Source organism: Lissotriton vulgaris, chromosome 8 (genome assembly GCF_964263255.1).
Source record: "Lissotriton vulgaris chromosome 8, aLisVul1.2, whole genome shotgun sequence".
Taxonomy (NCBI): Eukaryota; Metazoa; Chordata; class Amphibia; order Caudata; family Salamandridae; genus Lissotriton; species Lissotriton vulgaris.
The window spans coordinates 821,663,525-821,681,034 of NC_141696.1; the positions used below are offsets into that span (position 1 = coordinate 821,663,525).

At 42.9% G+C, this 17,510-nt stretch overlaps 1 protein-coding gene across 1 annotated transcript in view; it reads right to left on the minus strand.

Annotated features, from left to right (window-relative positions):
* The window catches only part of NPAS2 (neuronal PAS domain protein 2), a 492,166-nt gene that overhangs the window by 104,064 nt on the left and 370,592 nt on the right, over positions 1 to 17,510 (minus strand). Inside the window, exons 12-14 of the mRNA XM_086933390.1 lie at positions 15,085 to 15,169; positions 2,463 to 2,604; positions 321 to 430 (exon numbers count right to left, since the gene is read on the minus strand). Coding sequence (XP_086789516.1) covers positions 321 to 430; positions 2,463 to 2,604; positions 15,085 to 15,169 — 337 coding nt within the window. The remainder of the gene's footprint in view (positions 1 to 320; positions 431 to 2,462; positions 2,605 to 15,084; positions 15,170 to 17,510) is intronic.

Below are 17,510 nucleotides of genomic sequence, written 5' to 3' on the forward strand. Positions count from 1 at the left end.
TCTCATTAATACATCAACTCTCCCTATTCTCCTTTCTTTTTTCTACAATTTATTAATGAAAAGGTAACCTACAAATTCCAATGACTGCCCCTTGTTAGTAGCACTTCCGAAAAAAACACTTTTTCACGATGACTACCTCAAAATAAACATGCAACATAAAAATACAGAATGGCTGACGTGTGCTACGGTTCTATATTATCATCTCAGGGTTCTAGTGACATTTGCAAACCACTTGGCCTTTGGCCTCGTAGTCTGTGAGGTCACAAGAGCCCCTAGATGACAATATTGGACCATGTTACATGGTTAACTTGAAAACAAACCTGAACCGAGAAAGACTGGCTCAGCCTTTGCAAGGGTAAATCCTCTTGTACGCTGGGAGTTCTTGGGAAGGATGGCACACGGGGCTCGTTGACCTTCTTTAATGGGGTAGCTGGAAAAACAGAATAGATTGAAAAGTCACACTCTTCAATAATAATATTTCATTTATATGTTGTCAAAAGAATAAAAAGGTTGTGTCTTTCCAGTTGGTAAGAATCAGTTTCACAGCAGAAGTTAATAGCAGGTCAAGGAGAGCTTTGCCAGAGTCAGAGACCAAAAGTTGGATTAATTGGATTTCTCATTTTAGGGTGCAGACAACATTGCCTTATACAATTCTCCTTGGAAGCCCTCATCCTGACAGTTGTGGAATATTTTGGACAGCTATTTTGACTCTCACAAACCTCCGTGAGATGGTGAACAACCATGATGTTTGACTCTGAGTTACTTCATACGTATGTGTTATTTTAGGTATTATAAGCTTATTATATGGTACATGTGATCTTAATGGTTCACTCTTGTGCCTACAACTACATAGAAACCTTGTGACATCGGATTCTGGATTTCTATTCCTTTCGCCTTTTTGTTCTTTTCTATTTCCCTCTTTTCTCCCTATCCTTTCTCTTTCTTAACTTTTTATTGATTATTAGAAGTTAGATCCATTGTGTTAACATTGTGACAATCATTTCATCTTATGCTACTATTCGTGAACCTTTTTTTGTATTTACATGCTGTGTTAATCTTGATAAGAGGTTCACTCAGGTGTTCTCATTTTTCTATTATGTTTTTGAAAAACAAATAAACCATACAATCTTTAAGGCTAATTTACAAGCCCCTTGTGCCGCCGGTTCGTCACATTTTAATCCCATAAAAAGTGATCCACCGGCGGTGCAAGGGGCTTGTAAATAAGACCCTTTATTTGTTACTGTACACTTTGATGACGATTCTAAGGGCTAATTTACAAGCCCCTTGTGCCGCCGGTTCGTCACATTTTAATCCCATAAAAAGTGACCCACCGGCGGTGCAAGGGGCTTGTAAATAAGACCCTTTATTTGTTACTGTACACTTTAATGACGTTTCTAAGGGCTAATTTACAAGCCCCTTGTGCCGCCGGTTCGTCACATTTTAATCCCATAAAAAGTGACCCACCTGCGGTGCAAGGGGCTTGTAAATAAGACCCTTTATTTGTTACTGTACACTTTGATGACGATTCTAAAGGCTAATTTACAAGCCCCTTGTGCCGCCGGTTCGTCACATTTTAATCCCATAAAAAGTGACCCACCGGCGGTGCAAGGGGCTTGTAAATAAGACCCTTTATTTGTTACTGTACACTTTGGTGACGATTCTAAGGGCTAATTTACAAGCCCCTTGTGCCGCCGGTTCGTCACATTTTAATCCCATAAAAAGTGACCCACCGGCGGTGCTAGGGGCTTGTAAATAAGACCCTTTATTTGTTACTGTACACTTTGATGACGATTCTAAGGGCTAATTTACAAGCCCCTTGTGCCGCCGGTTCGTCACATTTTAATCCCATAAAAAGTGACGCACCGGCGGTGCAAGGGGCTTGTAAATAAGACCCTTTATTTCCCTTTATTTGTTACTGTACACTTTGGTGACGATTCTAAGGGCTAATTTACAAGCCCCTTGTGCCGCCGGTTCGTCACATTTTAATCCCATAAAAAGTGACCCACCGGCGGTGCTAGGGGCTTGTTAATAAGACCCTTTATTTGTTACTGTACACTTTGATGACGATTCCAAGGGCTAATTTACAAGCCCCTTGTGCCGCCGGTTCGTCACATTTTAATCTCATAAAAAGTGACCCACCGGCGGTGCAAGGGGCTTGTAAATAAGGCTCTAAATCTGAAAATCTCTGGAACTAGAAACGAGACCTAGAGACATAAGCAAATACTCATCGTGCATAGATTTCTTTGCTGTTCATTACCTATTTGCTATGCCTTCCAACCATTTGTGGCAAATCAGATGAGTCTGCTGTTGTAAATATCTTACCAGTGATCTTGAGATCAACATATTTCACATAGGCTAGTGAACAACATACAGCTGATGTAGCCTTGAAACACTTCTAGTTAACTGACCGAAGACACGTTGAAATGATGACTAGGAAAAGCACAAAAAAGCTGATCACGCACATTGCTCCCCTGTTGTGACTGTTTGGGAGGATTGATGGGAGACGCTGGAGGACACTGACGATGCTCGACTTCTATTTGGAAGAGAGATCCCTCGTTCGAGCGCCTTGATGCGCTCCTCAACATTTGAACTTGATTGAGTATCCTGCAAGTACAAATACAGATCTCAAATTACATTGTAGTGGAGGTGGACAAACAGTAAGCAGTTGGACTTCTACCTAATGCTATGAGCACCGTCCATCTTTCTGTTCGTACATCAGACACACTTTTTAATTCACATGTGGCAGTGGAATTGCAGATATTTTTGCATGTGTGGTATGCATTAGGTGAAAGCATATTTGACAGATGGTCAGGCAGCAATATATCACCGCAATCTTTACATGGTTTGCATAGTACAACGGCACGATCCTGTACGCATCTGTACCCATTTTGTGTATGCTCAGTGCAATATAGGGGATTTTAAAGCACAAACTAAAAGCCTTGTAAAATGTAGATAATATCAAAGTATCAGCTCTAAATAGAAGAAAATTGTCTCAAATGACTGGTGTGTATAAGATAGCCACAACTATTATTGATCGTGTGAAGAAATATTTACAACTCGTAAATGGACCAAACACAAATTGGTAACATAGCCTCAGATTGGTATTTGCTAACTGGAACTCATCAGCAACATATATGTAGCATCTTGAAAAGAGAGAATCACAAAAATGCATCTGCATAGAATTATAAAAGATCAGCATTAACTCTGAGCAAGTTAAAAACCCAACCTGGCTTGCACCAAACGTTACTCCTTCACAGGAGAGGCGTAACGAGGAGAAACATCTTTATTCCTCCTTGTTACTTACTCTTCTATGTATGTTGCATTCTGCAGCACCCATTGATGGAGGAATTTGCATTTTTGTTTTTGTGCAGGAAGGTGCCCCTTCCTGCACAAAAACAATCCTGCATGCAATAGAGGCACCCTTGCATCATGGTGCACGGGTGCCTATGTTGATGCTAGACTGCCAAAAGGGTGCCAGCACTGGGGCAATGGCGGGAATGCACCATATTGACTTAAATACAGCACATTCCTGTCCTTTCCCTGTCATGCTGTGCAGCGCAGCAAGGTTATTTGTTCCTGCGCGACAATCTCGTAAATCTGCCCCCCAGTACGAGTGAGCACTCCTTTGTGTGTCTCCTATGGCATACATTGCATTCTCTGTTTGCCACAGTTCATCTCTATAGTGCAGCCGAGTTTAATCCTTGGCACTTGCAAGAGCGGGAATTTTCATATGAAATCCCACTAGCTCTGGGTCGAACTCACATAAGAGATGGAAATCATAAAGTACTTGTGATAGGATAAAAGTGCCAAAGAAGACTAGCAGGGCCCATGTCTTGTTGTCTGTAGAGGGGTAAAGAACCGTGCAGGTGCAGCCGGTAACTTGGCCGACTGGATGGCTTAGAAGAGCAGAAGGAAGCCAGAGAGCCAAGAAGAAGGATGTCTCACTGATTAGAGGCGGCAGACCTGAGAGCAGAAGACGGCCCGGGACCAGGGTTCGATTCCCGGCGCGGCAGGTTTCTGGACCAGGGTCAGCGGCCTCGATAATTCTCTCGCCTCGGTGCCCACTCTGATCAGCGTTCACACTCGGCAACTCTGGGCATTAGCTTGCCTCATCTTCACTAACGGCCCCACCAGACCGCCGGGGATGCCTGGTCTCACCCTGGAGATACCCATTAAGGGACCATCTCTCAGGGAAGCCAGGAAGGGTTTCGCAGCGGTCGAAGCGCCTTGGGACCCTCCGGGTAAGTAGTGCGCTATATAAATGCCTATACATTTACATTTACATTTATACATTTACATTTACATTTACGGTGAGACAACATATCACAAGAGATTTTTGTAGGACCAGAGAGAATCGAACAGATGGGAGGATGCCCAGGACCAAAGCAGATGTGTTTAAGCTTCTGCGAGCAATGGTGATGGGTTAGCCGTGTAACATCATTAGACTGGCTACAGGGGTGTAACGCCACCCCTGAAGCTTTTGCAAGCAGGGGGCCTCCAATGAATCAGGGGCACCCAACATTTCGGGCGACGGGTGGGGGACGGCACTGAACACATGGCCAATGAATCTCTGTGAGAAACATGAGTCTTGAGGGGTCCCCTCATCATAATTGCAGGGGGGTCTCATAATTTTGCATTATGCCACTGACTGGCTTGTGGCTAAAAACATATAAAACTGATAGGAATTATACCATACTTCTATGAAGTGTATACCGCCCTTAGAATGTAACCACCTTTAGGTCATCGAGTACCTGCCCACAGCATCGAGTAAATAAATACTGGAAAAAGAGAGTGTAGGACCTTTCATCAAAGGAACATTAACATAGAATTTCCAACATTGATCTCCTTAAGATATCAGCACAAATCATCACAACCACATCAGTCCCTCTCATAGCCAAAGCTTCATCTTATCTCTTTGTTTCGCATGTGAAAAGTGACTGCCGCCAAGGGGAAGGGACAATTAGTATTAGTACCTCAAGAGTGACTTAATGCTCTGTAATTACTAAATAACAGATGTGATGATATCTTAACAAGGTCAAGTAATATAATGCAGAAATAAAAGTATAAGGAGAGATGAATCCTGGGCAGAGCACAGAGAATGTAAAATTACCAAGAACTGAGCAGAAGAAGTAAATAATCTTTTTTTGTACCAGAACTTTTTAAAGGTAATAGATTAGATACCTCATACATTTCCTTTCAATCAGTGGAGTGTCCATGTCCAAGCCTTTCTCAACACACCCCTCATCCCTCCATCTTAGTTTATTGATTACCACAACACCCCTATCCTCTCACAAACCCATGTTCAACCTTGCTTAACTAACACACAGTAGTAAGGTTTGATTGTACTAGTTTCACTACTCTCTTAGTTAAGTAACTGTAATTGGTCCCCCTTCACCTCCAATAAAGCTAATTTTACCAAGTATAAAGAGTCCCATGATGCTAACCTGTGGGAAACCTGAAACTGAAAGAACACACCCTCCTCCCCTTCCTCCCACGGAAGCTTTACATACTCTCTGTCCCTCCCCTCTTATCTCTCTGGGTCTAGTGTTCCCTCAGTCATGGATCCTAACTCTTGAAGATCATAAGCCACCAAACTGGTATCAGCTGGCAGCAAGGCTTACACTACCAAATACACTCCTAATCTATCTACAATGCATCCAAGAACTTTGAACACAGCTTTCTCAAATCTTACCCAGAAAACCTAATGTCTGACCCTACTTCTGCATGAAAAAGGAGCTACTATTTGTGATCTTATCTTCTACACTAAAAGAAGAGCACCATGGAGGAAATCCCTATACTCACTGCTCCAGATCACTGCATCCAAGAAAAACCCACATAGACTAAGACTCTCAGTAGGTCCCTCCCTCGCTAGCAGAGCAGAGGCACCCATCTTCCTATATAGCAATGGGATTATCCTCATCCAATCATCTGACCGCAACCTAGAAGTAGTAGATGACAGTTTCTGTCTCATCAAAAACTCTGTAACTAATAAGGAATCCTCCCTACCCAAGCTCTTCAGAGATCTTCAGACTACCCACAGGAATCTCAACTTGTGTCTTCCCATATCCCCACCACGTTAAGAGCTCCTCCCCTTCCCCCCTCCACCATCTTTGGAAATCAGTTTACCCAATATCAACTCTCCCCCACTACCCGGGGAGCCTGAGTCTCCCTACTTGAGTCACCATAATAGACGAAGCCCACTCTACACCTCTAGAGCCGCGATAACTGAGACACTAACACCTTCACCCCGATTCTACCCTTGACCTCTGAACACACCCTTGGCAATGGACATTGAAAGGGGTCCCATCCCGTCCCTGTAGTCATGTTCTTAACGTTTTAGGCAAAACACTCATCGATTTCTGAATAATGAGTTCAAATGCATTAAGGTAACCATGTTGTTCTTGCTTACATTTCACATGCTTTACTTAGTCTTGCGTACCCTATGAGTGTTTGTTATTTCCAGGATGTTTTTACCTTTTTTTTCAGGCAGCATATTACTCTTGTCTAGTACATAATTTTAATTGAGTTACATCAAGGTGTTTATAGAGGGTCACAATTGGGTTGTAGCTAAAGGCAGTGCAAATTTCTCTCAGTGGGCACTATGGTGTTCACTGGGGGAGAGGATGTGGCACTATGGCCAGAGCTGCCAAATTTAGAACTGGGGAACCAGGTTCAGTCTCCAGGACCAGTCAACCTGAAGAAGCACATTCCCACGCTAGACTTTAGAAGCCCCCGCTAGACCTTAGAGGCCCTGGTGTCTTCGCACCAGCAGGTGGACCCTAGCAGTGGCAAGTGTGGGTTAACCTTGAAGGCCTGTCCACTACAACCCATACTCAAGTTCACTTACAGTCTTCCGGACAGGAGTACGAAGCAGCACACCCTAGAACAAACACCTCCCACCTAGTAGTGGTCAGTCTCGCTCACTGATCTTGCTTGCTACACACGGTATGGGGGCTGGTCTGACTTATACTTTGTGTTCTCTGATTGACTACTCGTGTGTCTATTTTGGTGTTCTCTGTAGGAATGTCTATGGATACATATGACTGGGTAACCTGGTAATCTTAAGGTCATCATTTACTATTTACTGTGCTTTGAAAGTGAATACAATTAAATATGTAATGAAAACTGTGTTGTAAAATGCATCGTTTAGGTCTTTCTGTTTCCAATTTGTTGGGGGGGGGGGGACCCCCTGCAAACAGTGGTCTGACAAAGTTTACCATGGCTGCTTTGACTTCCCAGTCCAGCCCTGGCCACTGCTCATTAGAAAAAAGTCAAAAATCTAAGCAGATGCCACACTGCCAATCTTGGAGTATGATAAGCTATGGAAAAGGCAGCTGCTGCAGTGTTTAACTGTGTAGGCAAACGTAATAAAACATATACTGAACTCAGAAACATCCAACTAACAAAATAAGGGGGAATTGGTGAGTATAAAGATGAAACATTTTGAAAGGTTGTACACTTTCAAACCAGACTAAGAAGAACAACTACATTCCTTGGCCTTTGTGAATTGCATTAGGTATTGAAAAAACCCAACATAGATATTAAGTACCACACGACTGTAAAAGAAACTAGAGATAAAACTATTCAAGCAGGTATAGTAAGCAATCTTAGAAATTAAAATTCAGTATATTTATATAAAGCTTCAGTGAAGCAATGCAGTTATTTGCAGTTTTATAGAACACGAACTTGACCTGAAGGTATTGGAGGGTTTTACAAGATCACCAGTAATGCTACACAAGGACACATTCATTTTTGGGTTGGCATGGGGTGATTCAGTGGTTTCCCCAGATCACAGGATGTTGAGCCAATGTCGAGACTGGAACCTGGTTTCCCAGTCCCAAAGTCGGCAGCTCTGGCCGTTACAGCCAATCTCTATTAACATCACACAGTATCATAAATTAAGGGGCCAATTTATAGATTGATGGTTGGATTACAGTCCATAAGGGTTGCAAAGGACATTCAATCTATCATCCTGGTGGCAACGTGCCAATCAAATTGAGAGATGAACACCAATTCAGTGGTTATCTCTGTACTTTGTAAGGAAACACTGCTCATTCAAGGTACAAAACGTTTTGTGGGGAATGCCCACTGTCATTTTGGATGGCTGTTCACCAAATGTTTAACTTTTTATATTTTTCAGAAGCAAGCTCCCAAAGTGTTTTCTTTTGAAAAATAAAAAAGGTTTAAAAGTATGGTGGACAGAACTGAGGAAGGCCGTCCATCAAACTTTATACCTTGAATGGAACTGCTGTGGCAGTGGTTCCTGTCAAGGTAGAGGTGACCGCTGGGCTGGTGGTCATCTCTAAATTTGACAGATGAAGATCTGTCAGCATGGTGGATGTCATATCCTCCGAAATCCCAACCACTCCATCCGTCAAAGTCTAAATGAAGCCCTTTGTCCACTAAAAGCTAGCAAAGTCTCCAAGCAAAGTTTGCTGCTGAAAAAATGCAGAATTTGATGGAAAACGTCTGTGAATGAGTGCAGAAACACACATTCCCAGGTTTTTTCACCAGAAACCATGTCACTCATAGTGAGCTCCAGAACAGTAGACTAAACTACACCTAGCAGTCTATTTCTTTTATATAGGTGTGATATTTAATGCTACTAGTGATACTAGAGATTACGTTGTTTCTGATGTTGTCAATAAATACAGAAACAGTGGGTGCTGTGATTACATTCACTAGCAATATTATAAACTCATGGGCATTATTTGTATATGGCTGCAGTAACCCTATCAAAATGCAGATTTCACCTTTGTAGCATTCACCCCAGCTCTGGAGCATTCTAATGACTATGCCACACACAGAGATCTGTAATACACGTTTTTATTCTACAGCAGGCAATGGGTTACTGAGCGCACTACATCATCACTACACACCCAGACAGACCCAAATACCTCCCAACTCATTAGGTAACTTTGTAAGGACTCTTCCTAGGACCACAAGGCTCCTATTACCCATGATCACACAACACTACATCTCCCCATAATTAAAGAATAGACAACATATATACATTAGAGTTCCTCAATGAGTCGTCAAGGTACTCGCACCAATCTTCAAGATTCAATACGATGGGAAGGAATTGCACTGTCATCTGGAATTGTAGATTTAGACTCAGACGCTTGACTTGGCACTCTTGTGAATTTTTCTCACTCGTAAGGTCTGGAGCTGACGAACATCGAGGCAGATAGTGGAAATGTGAGGAGTCTCTCTTAATGGACTTTCTGGGACATTGAGCAGTCATCATTTGGCCTTTACTTATCACGACTCTCAATAGTTCAGTGTCAAACGGAGTCTAGCATTTCTGTTATTGTTTGACTTGGATCCGGTCTCCGTTCTCGAAAACTGTGTCTCAAGCACACCAGCACCTATCTGCATAGACCCTCATTTTACTTTTGCAAAAAGTGTCAGTGACACGAATCTCATCCGGGTCCATTATTCAGCTTGTGGTCTATGGTGGTAGCTATGTCCCATTGGCTCTCCTGAGCAGGGCTTTCACCTGTTGTAGAATAGGGAGTTGACCGGTAAGCAGACAGGGCTGAGCATAAGGCTGACCTGAGATCGATTACTTCGAGAGCAGCACGCTGAACCACTTTCTTCAGGATGCTCATAAATCATTCAACAACATCATTTGCCTGTGGCCAGAGAGACATGTTTTTCTGATGCTTGACATTCAAATGACTAATAAAGTCCTTAAATTCTCTATATTGAAGGGCAGACCATTATCAGATTTGAGTATGGGTGAACACATCATGCTGCAAAAATATCATCCAGCCTCTTGAGGTAATATGAATTTTATGATCAATTGTGTCCCCTATCGTAGACCCCACCGGCTCCATGTACGTGCTTTAAGTACATGTATGTTCCCTCCACTTCCAGCTATGAAGACGCAAATACATTTGCGTCCAACGTTAACATGTCCTTTTTCAGATCCACCATGAATGGGTCAGATATTCCGTTCCTAAGTGTACCTTGCCAACGTCTTTATGTGGTGCACTTTCATGTTTTCTAGCTCTGGCGAGTTAGGCCCTGATTTCTGCCATCGAGCCTTTTTCTGCCTTCTGTCTCTGAAAGCTGCAGTCTGCTGCTTCCTGACCCTTGACTTACTCCCTGCGCGGCGAGCTGTGCCTGGCTCGGCCTGCCTTGCCTGCCAAGACTGTATTCAACCTTCAAGTTATCTGCTCCGCTCCTCGAAAATACATTCCTGTCTAGTAGTTTACGAAAACATCCTTCCCAGCTGCAGAGCAAAGGGCCCGGCCTCACTGTCTCCATGCAAGTAATTCAAGGCTTCCGTTACCATGGTAGGCCCATGGCCCCTCACATCTCATGTAGACACGTAGTCGCATATGCACGCACTAGCAGTCAGTATAGAATAGCCTCTGCCCAAGAGACCTTTTCCTTCTAGATAATACAGTTCCTCAAACACAAGATATTAGATATGATTTGGGATTAGGTTGTTCTGACACTTCAGACTTCTGTCTCCTCATGTAGGGCTAAATGTCAAGTCCCCTTCACCCTCCAGTTCCACGTCAATCACACGTCATGCTGCTGCGCGCGCATCTCTGCCACATATTTCTGCTGACACTGCAGGATTCTCTTATGGATCCACCCACTTGTAATACGTTTCATGTGACGTTGTCTAGCACACACCTCCGTGTACGCCTTCATACACGCCTTCTGTTACGTACATATGTCCTTATCTCGTTTCTCTCAGCTGTTACGCCTCCTGCATATGTCTTTACTGTGATGCATTGACTATATATATGATAACCTGTCAATAAAGTATTGTCTATCCCTTCCCGAACCTTCGTGGTGACGGAACCCGATTGCCTGGTTCGAACCAATTCCTTTTTAAGGAATAAAACCCCTTTTAAAACCTCAAATACCACGGATTCTGTCTCTTATTTTTGACTGAGTTATTCTTATTGAACTTTACCGCATAAATTAAGTATAGGTAATTTAAATTTACCACACTCTCAATGCCTTTGTCATAGGTGATCAATGATAAATTATCCACTAAGGGAAAACGTGAGTACTCATAAATAACTACCATGAAATGATGATCATTGCTTAAGGGTCCAAAAAAGCATCTGAAAATGTTCACAAGCCCACACTTAAACCGGACTCTCTTTTTCTGGCTAAGAATATGCATGTTCAGTCTGAGATAGACTTTTGCTAACCTAGGCCTCAATGTGTCCCAGAAAATTCTGATGTCCATTGTGTTGAGCAAGAACCGCGCACAACCCCCCCAGGCTTGCATCTACAACAATCTGAGTATGTAACTTTGGATCAAAGTAGGCCACTTCCATTGCAGTTTCAATTGCGTGTTTGATTTTCTTGTAACTTCAATCACATTCAGAGGACCATTGGAAGGGCCCCTTCTTCTTTGTCAACTCTCTTAATGGGGCACTCACCATGGCAAACTCATGAATGTATCTGGAGCAATAGCTGGTCATGCCTAAGAAGGATTGCAGCACGATTACACATTGCAGGGGACAAGTGGATGACAATGCTTGTACTTTTTCAGGGTCAGGAGTGATTCCCCCTCCAGGGAAAATATGTCCAGAGAATTTGAATTTGGTTTTGTAAAACTCATACTTTTCTACATTTAACGTGAGACCTGCATCGGTGAGAAAATGGCATATTTGTGTAAGAGTTTTGTCATGTTCCTTTTGTGTGACCTCAAACATTAATATATCATCACTGGGCTTAACAGTGTGTGTTACAGTTTGAATTATTCAGCGATTTACATCCTGAAAGATTTCTGCAGCCGACGACACACCAAAACTGAGTCTTTTTTGTCTGAATAAACCAACATGAGTTGAACAAGTAGTAATAAAACTACAGTTCTCTTCCTTTGTTTAAATCAAGAGGAGAAAAGACTTTGGCACCATTCAGATGAGTAATCATGTCTGCTATATGTGGACCTGGATGTCTCTCTCGATAGCTTTGTTGGCCTGGTGCATATCAACAGACATGCACACTGTCCTTTTTCAACACTACCACTATGGGTGAAACTCATGGAGCCGGCCCAGTAGAGCACACATGATGTCATGCCTTAATAACGTTTCTAGTTCTTTCTCAATGTACTCCTGTAAATGAAATGCAATCGAGGGTGTCGCTGAGCAACAGGACAAATGTCCTAATTAATGTGAAGTTGCACCTTTATTGTCTTGAGATTCCCTAGTCCATGAAACAACAACAGGAATTAGCTCACTATTTCAGATTGTGCATTGAGGTTGTAGTTGTTGGATATCAGTCACATGTCAACAGCAGTACTGAAACTAAATAGACATGCACTCAACAAAGTACCTTGGAGAACATCAAGTGGTGCTTGTACTGTTGCTTTCCTATGTCTCATGGTTGCTACAAATGATCATTGACTTTGCAGAGGCGTAGAAGCAGCCCATGTGTACACCTTTGTTTTCAATGGCATTAGACGTGGTACCGGAGACTGTTTGTTGTATTATTCTGCCAATATGCTATTGATCAATACACCACCTTCTATAATGAGAGCTGTGGGCCAGCCATTTACCGTTAGCGTGATCTTGTTGCATTAGCCAAAGGAGTTTGCTTGCTTCATGTGGCGATCTTTCTTTGACTTGTGTTCTTTGCAAGCAGTCAATCCTACATGTGCATGCCTTTCTGTGGTTGACATCACCATTGCACATCCATCTTCTTCACTGTTGCTCCATGATGACACTGAAGAGTCTTTGGATGATTAATTTGATGATGATCGGCTTTGTTTAGTCTCTACTTGCTTCAATTGATGTTGCTGTTTAGCCTTGTGGGCTTGGCTGGAATGCTTCTGGAACTTTTTGACACCCATTTTCTTTTCGAGTTGTGACAGACTTAGTTTCTCTTGTGCTTTGCAGAAATGGTTTTCTCACCCACAGCCTTTGCATATCTGTCCAATGGCAAGACATTTAACTTTGTGTGGAAATGAGAATTCACATCAGAAACACAATTACTTTTTCTTTGTAGATGCTGTCTTCTGGGCCTCCACCTTGTGTTTCTGTTTACTTTTCATGATCAACGCTGATTCATTCAGGGTTGTTCCAGCTTACATGTGTTTCTGCTTACTTTTCATGATCAACGCTGATTCATTCTGGGTTGTTCCAGCTTCCATATCACCAGCCTGTCGATCTGCCCATTCCTCAACTCCTACAGCCATGAGTACCTTTTCCAGACTGAGTGTCTTTCTCAGCATGCATCATCTGAATGAATCGAAGAGTTAACCATCAATGCCTCTAAGACATATGGCTCCTTCGTCATTGAATTCATTGAACTTGCAGTGCTTGATGAGGGTACCAAGTCTTTCTAAAAACCCATCCATAATTTCACCAGCTTGCTGTCTTGCTTGCTTGAAAATGTATCTTTCATAGTCTACATTCGACATTGGATTGAATTTGGCTTCTAACTTTTCTGTGATTTGACAGTATGATACTTCATCAGCTTGTGATATGTTCCTTATCACTTTGTTAACTCCATCACCTGCAAGGTTCCTTAAGTATTTGATGATATTTACTTCTTCCAGAGCATCTACTGAGTCCTCAAACATTTCGATCCATGCAGTCCATCAGTCGCTAATTTTCTGCTTTTTGGCGGTGTCGATAGGTGGTGGTACTCTTTTCTATAGCCATTGGAGAACCTGAATTTATTTTGAGTTGTGCTGAATGCCACCAGCTGCCTTTTTGGTCATTTCTGCAGGGACCAACGGCTTCGTAAACACAACCCTCACCATATTTTGAGGATGTACGGCGCTTTGTCTTTTTTTGTTGTGAGTAGGCTTTTGTTTCTTGTACCTGATTGTCTCTGGCTTTAGCATTTCTGCTTTGTATGGACAATGGCTCTTTCGGACTTACCAGTAGCCTTCTGGTGGGGTTTCTGCGTAAGCTAGAGCGGCGCTTTGACTCCACATACACCAACCAAAGCTTGCAGTTTGGGGCAAAGGTGGATCGCACAAGCAGTTCGATGGACCTTGGCAAACTCTTAGGGGAAGCAGTCTTGTTTCTTCAGGGCATGTATGCCACCCTTGTTGCCAGTTGTAGCATCCACCCCAGCTCTGTCGTATTCTATTCTATTTATTATTTGGAATGCAACCGTTAACTGACCGCAGTGCCTCACAGACTATTGACCACACCCAGACACACCCGAATACCTCTCAACTGATTACATAACTTTGTAAGGAGTCCCCCTAGGACCACAAGGGTCTTACTGCACACGATCACACAACACTACAACTATATATACAGAATCAATGCTGTTTTTTCAAAGTCAGCAAAAAAATGTTGGAAACATCAATAGAATGCAGTTTCAGTGATGTAATTGGAGACGCCAACGGAAAGATGATATGTGAAATCACCAGTGGTTATAGATGATGTATTTTGTGATGTCATCTATAAAATAATTGAGGTTGTGAGTGGTGCAATGGAGGTGGCTTTGTTGCATAGCTCACCACAATTGGGGTACGTATATTTTAGATTGTAGCCATAAGGTCCATTCAATTATCATTTGTTTAAAGGGTGTTTGTTTAAAATGTCATATAATTACTGATCTTAGTAGAGGACCATCCCCTTACAAACAATGTGTTAATAAATGTATTGTTTTATCTTCTGATATACTTAAACACGTACCTGTTCCAGTTGCCCACCTCTTAATACTTTTGGTTTTGGGCAGAGGTTTTGACAGACTTCAGGTGAAGTGTATCTTCAGGTGAAGTGTATATATTAAATGTCTATTAATTTCCAATATGTCCTTACGAGTTGAGAATTTCGAACTGTTCCAGTAGTACCTTTTTCTATGCATACAAATGAAGTTCAAACTAAAGTAGCTCATGTTTTTATCACCATAACATGGGCTAAGGCAATATTATTAATGCTTCTGAAGAAGCTGATTTAATTAAAATGAAAATTATTTAAAATAACATCTATATGTGCAAGGATTACTATAGACTTAAAAATTAGATTAAAATTAGGTTAACAATGAAACATGGCAACAACACCTGACCAATTAGCATATTCTTAAAATATCAACAGGCTACGGCACACATATGTACACAATGACTTGTATATCTGCTTGTACCTTTAGCGTTGAAGAAACTGTGACCTCGGAGGAATCATCTTCCAAACACAATTCCTGCCTTCTTTCCACCCGAACATCTGCGTAACTAGTAACAAAGGAACACAGGAGTCACACTTAAATGCACCACAGCACGTTTGTTCTCGGGTTATGTTTACATTTTGCGACCTCTTTAAGTTACATCACTGTTGTATTCTGAATGAAAAGCCGCATGATTCCCCAAATATATTTTTTCATCAAAGTATACATAGAGATAAAAATAGTTTTTAATTAACCAGCTCTCCTTACACAATTTAGGTACGTTTTTAGGCAAAAAGGAGCATCACAAAGACCCTCCCCACTAGGTCTGTTGGAGGGTTCCAAAAGGACCCCCCCACCCAACTGTGGGCGAAATTATTTTTTTCAGGAGGACCTGCGAATTCACATTAAATTATTTTTTTAAAGCACGAGCTGGCTCCCGTGCTACAGAAAAACAAAATACCCTCTGGGGTCGGCCAGGATCCCTGGGGGTTGGCGGAATTAGATGTTTTGGGGAGGGTGCGTGCATAGGCCCCCACTGCAAGCCTCTGCAAGGCCCCGGGTACCGTTTTCCCTGGGGCTGGCATAATGACAAATGGGAGTAGACACTACCCAAGCCTGAAAGGCCCCTGGTGACACGATCCCCCGGAGCAGAATACAATTTAAAATGGGGGGGGGGGGGGGGCACGCTTACCCTCATCCTGAGCCTTGAAATGCCATGGGACCCTAACCCCATGGCCGGGCTCACTGACAGTGTCCCAGGGAACCCATTTCCGGTACACAGTATTTTCCCTGCCTGCAAGATTGTAGTATGCAGGGAACGCTTGGCTGCTCCCCCCGGCTGGAGCTTTAAAAATGCTCCCGCTGGGTGCGAGCAGACAGATGTTCTCCTGCCTGCCCTCTCATGGGTAGGGAAACTCAAATTGCCTCCATCTGGCCGAAGCATAAAAAAAGCAGCCGCTCCAGTTGTGTGGGAGCAATGCCAGTACCCAATGCACTCAGGATGGGTGTATACGGGGAGCTAGTGGGGCCACGGGGGAGTGTTTTCTGGGTGCACATGGTGGGCACCAGGACACCCATTGGAGGTGCTGGGGGATGAGGTTCCCAGGACCACTATTGGCAATGCGCCCACCTCCTCTTAAAAAACAGAAAGGCCTGGGGGGCGGGTTTAGGGTCACTAAGACACATAATGGCTGGGGGAGTGGGCACACGCCCTCCTCCCCATAATAAAAAAGAAAGGCCTGGGGAGATGGGGTTCCTGGGGCCCAAAAGGCTAAGGGAGGGGGCACACACCATCCTTAGCTTAATTAAAGTAAATGGGCGCAGGGACTGGGGGTCCATGGCTCTAAAGACTGGGGGGGGGGGGCGTCCACATCCCACCCCTTTAAAAAATAAAAGGCCTCAGGGTATTGCTCCTCGGATCCTTAAAGGCTCAATGAGGTTGGCCGGATGCCCCCCCCCCCCCCCCATCCCAGTCTTTAGAGCCCAGAGACCCCATCCCCTGGGACAATTTCGTTTAATTGAGCTAAGGGTGGTGGTAAAGCTTGTGGAGGAGGGCCATGCATTATAGTTATGTTAGGCCACGAGTTATAGTTAATTGTGATAACTATAAGTTGTGAATTGAGTGGTTTTATTAGCTTAAAATGGTATGTCATTTTCACCTAGCCATAATGTCTCTTTAACCTTTGTTTTTTTTCAGTGACCCATCCATCCGCAAATGATGAGATCTGTATCCAGTCGAGTTTAATTTACTGTATGTGATACCTATTGACCTGAAGTAGTATGAGGAAGCAATCTCATTTAATCCACTCACATTGAGGGGATACGTGCACACATATTGTTCTATGTGACATATTTTCATGTGAGACCTACCCCCATTGAATGTCACTTTGTTGCTTGAATTTGGGATGTCACCAGGAACTTCAGACACCTTACACTAATGGTGGTCACGCAGCATGCTGTAATAATTGGTTAGTTAGTGGAGCACTGTGTATTGCATGAAACACCATACTGTATGGGTCAGCATAGTTTAAATGAGAGAGGTCAACCTTGTTGACCCGTGATGCTTAACTATATTTCTTGCTCTTAAGAAACATGTTTTACAACAGCCCATAAGGAACATGTCCTTGAGATGTCACTGCCAAATAATATTCATCTATGCTGTTCATCGGGACGGCAATGACTAACATATCTGCTGATACTAGATTCACGCATTATATACCTAGAAAAAACAACATGCTGTATCTTGAAGTCATGTACCGCTTACAACACTACAAGCAGCAAGCATATGGGTCATAGAGGTGAACACTTCCTCTTTCTTTGCTGCTTCGCAGCCAGTTAAGTGCCTTTATCTTTTTACATTAATGTTTATGCATTGTGCTATTATATATTTGCAACGCTTACTTGTCTCT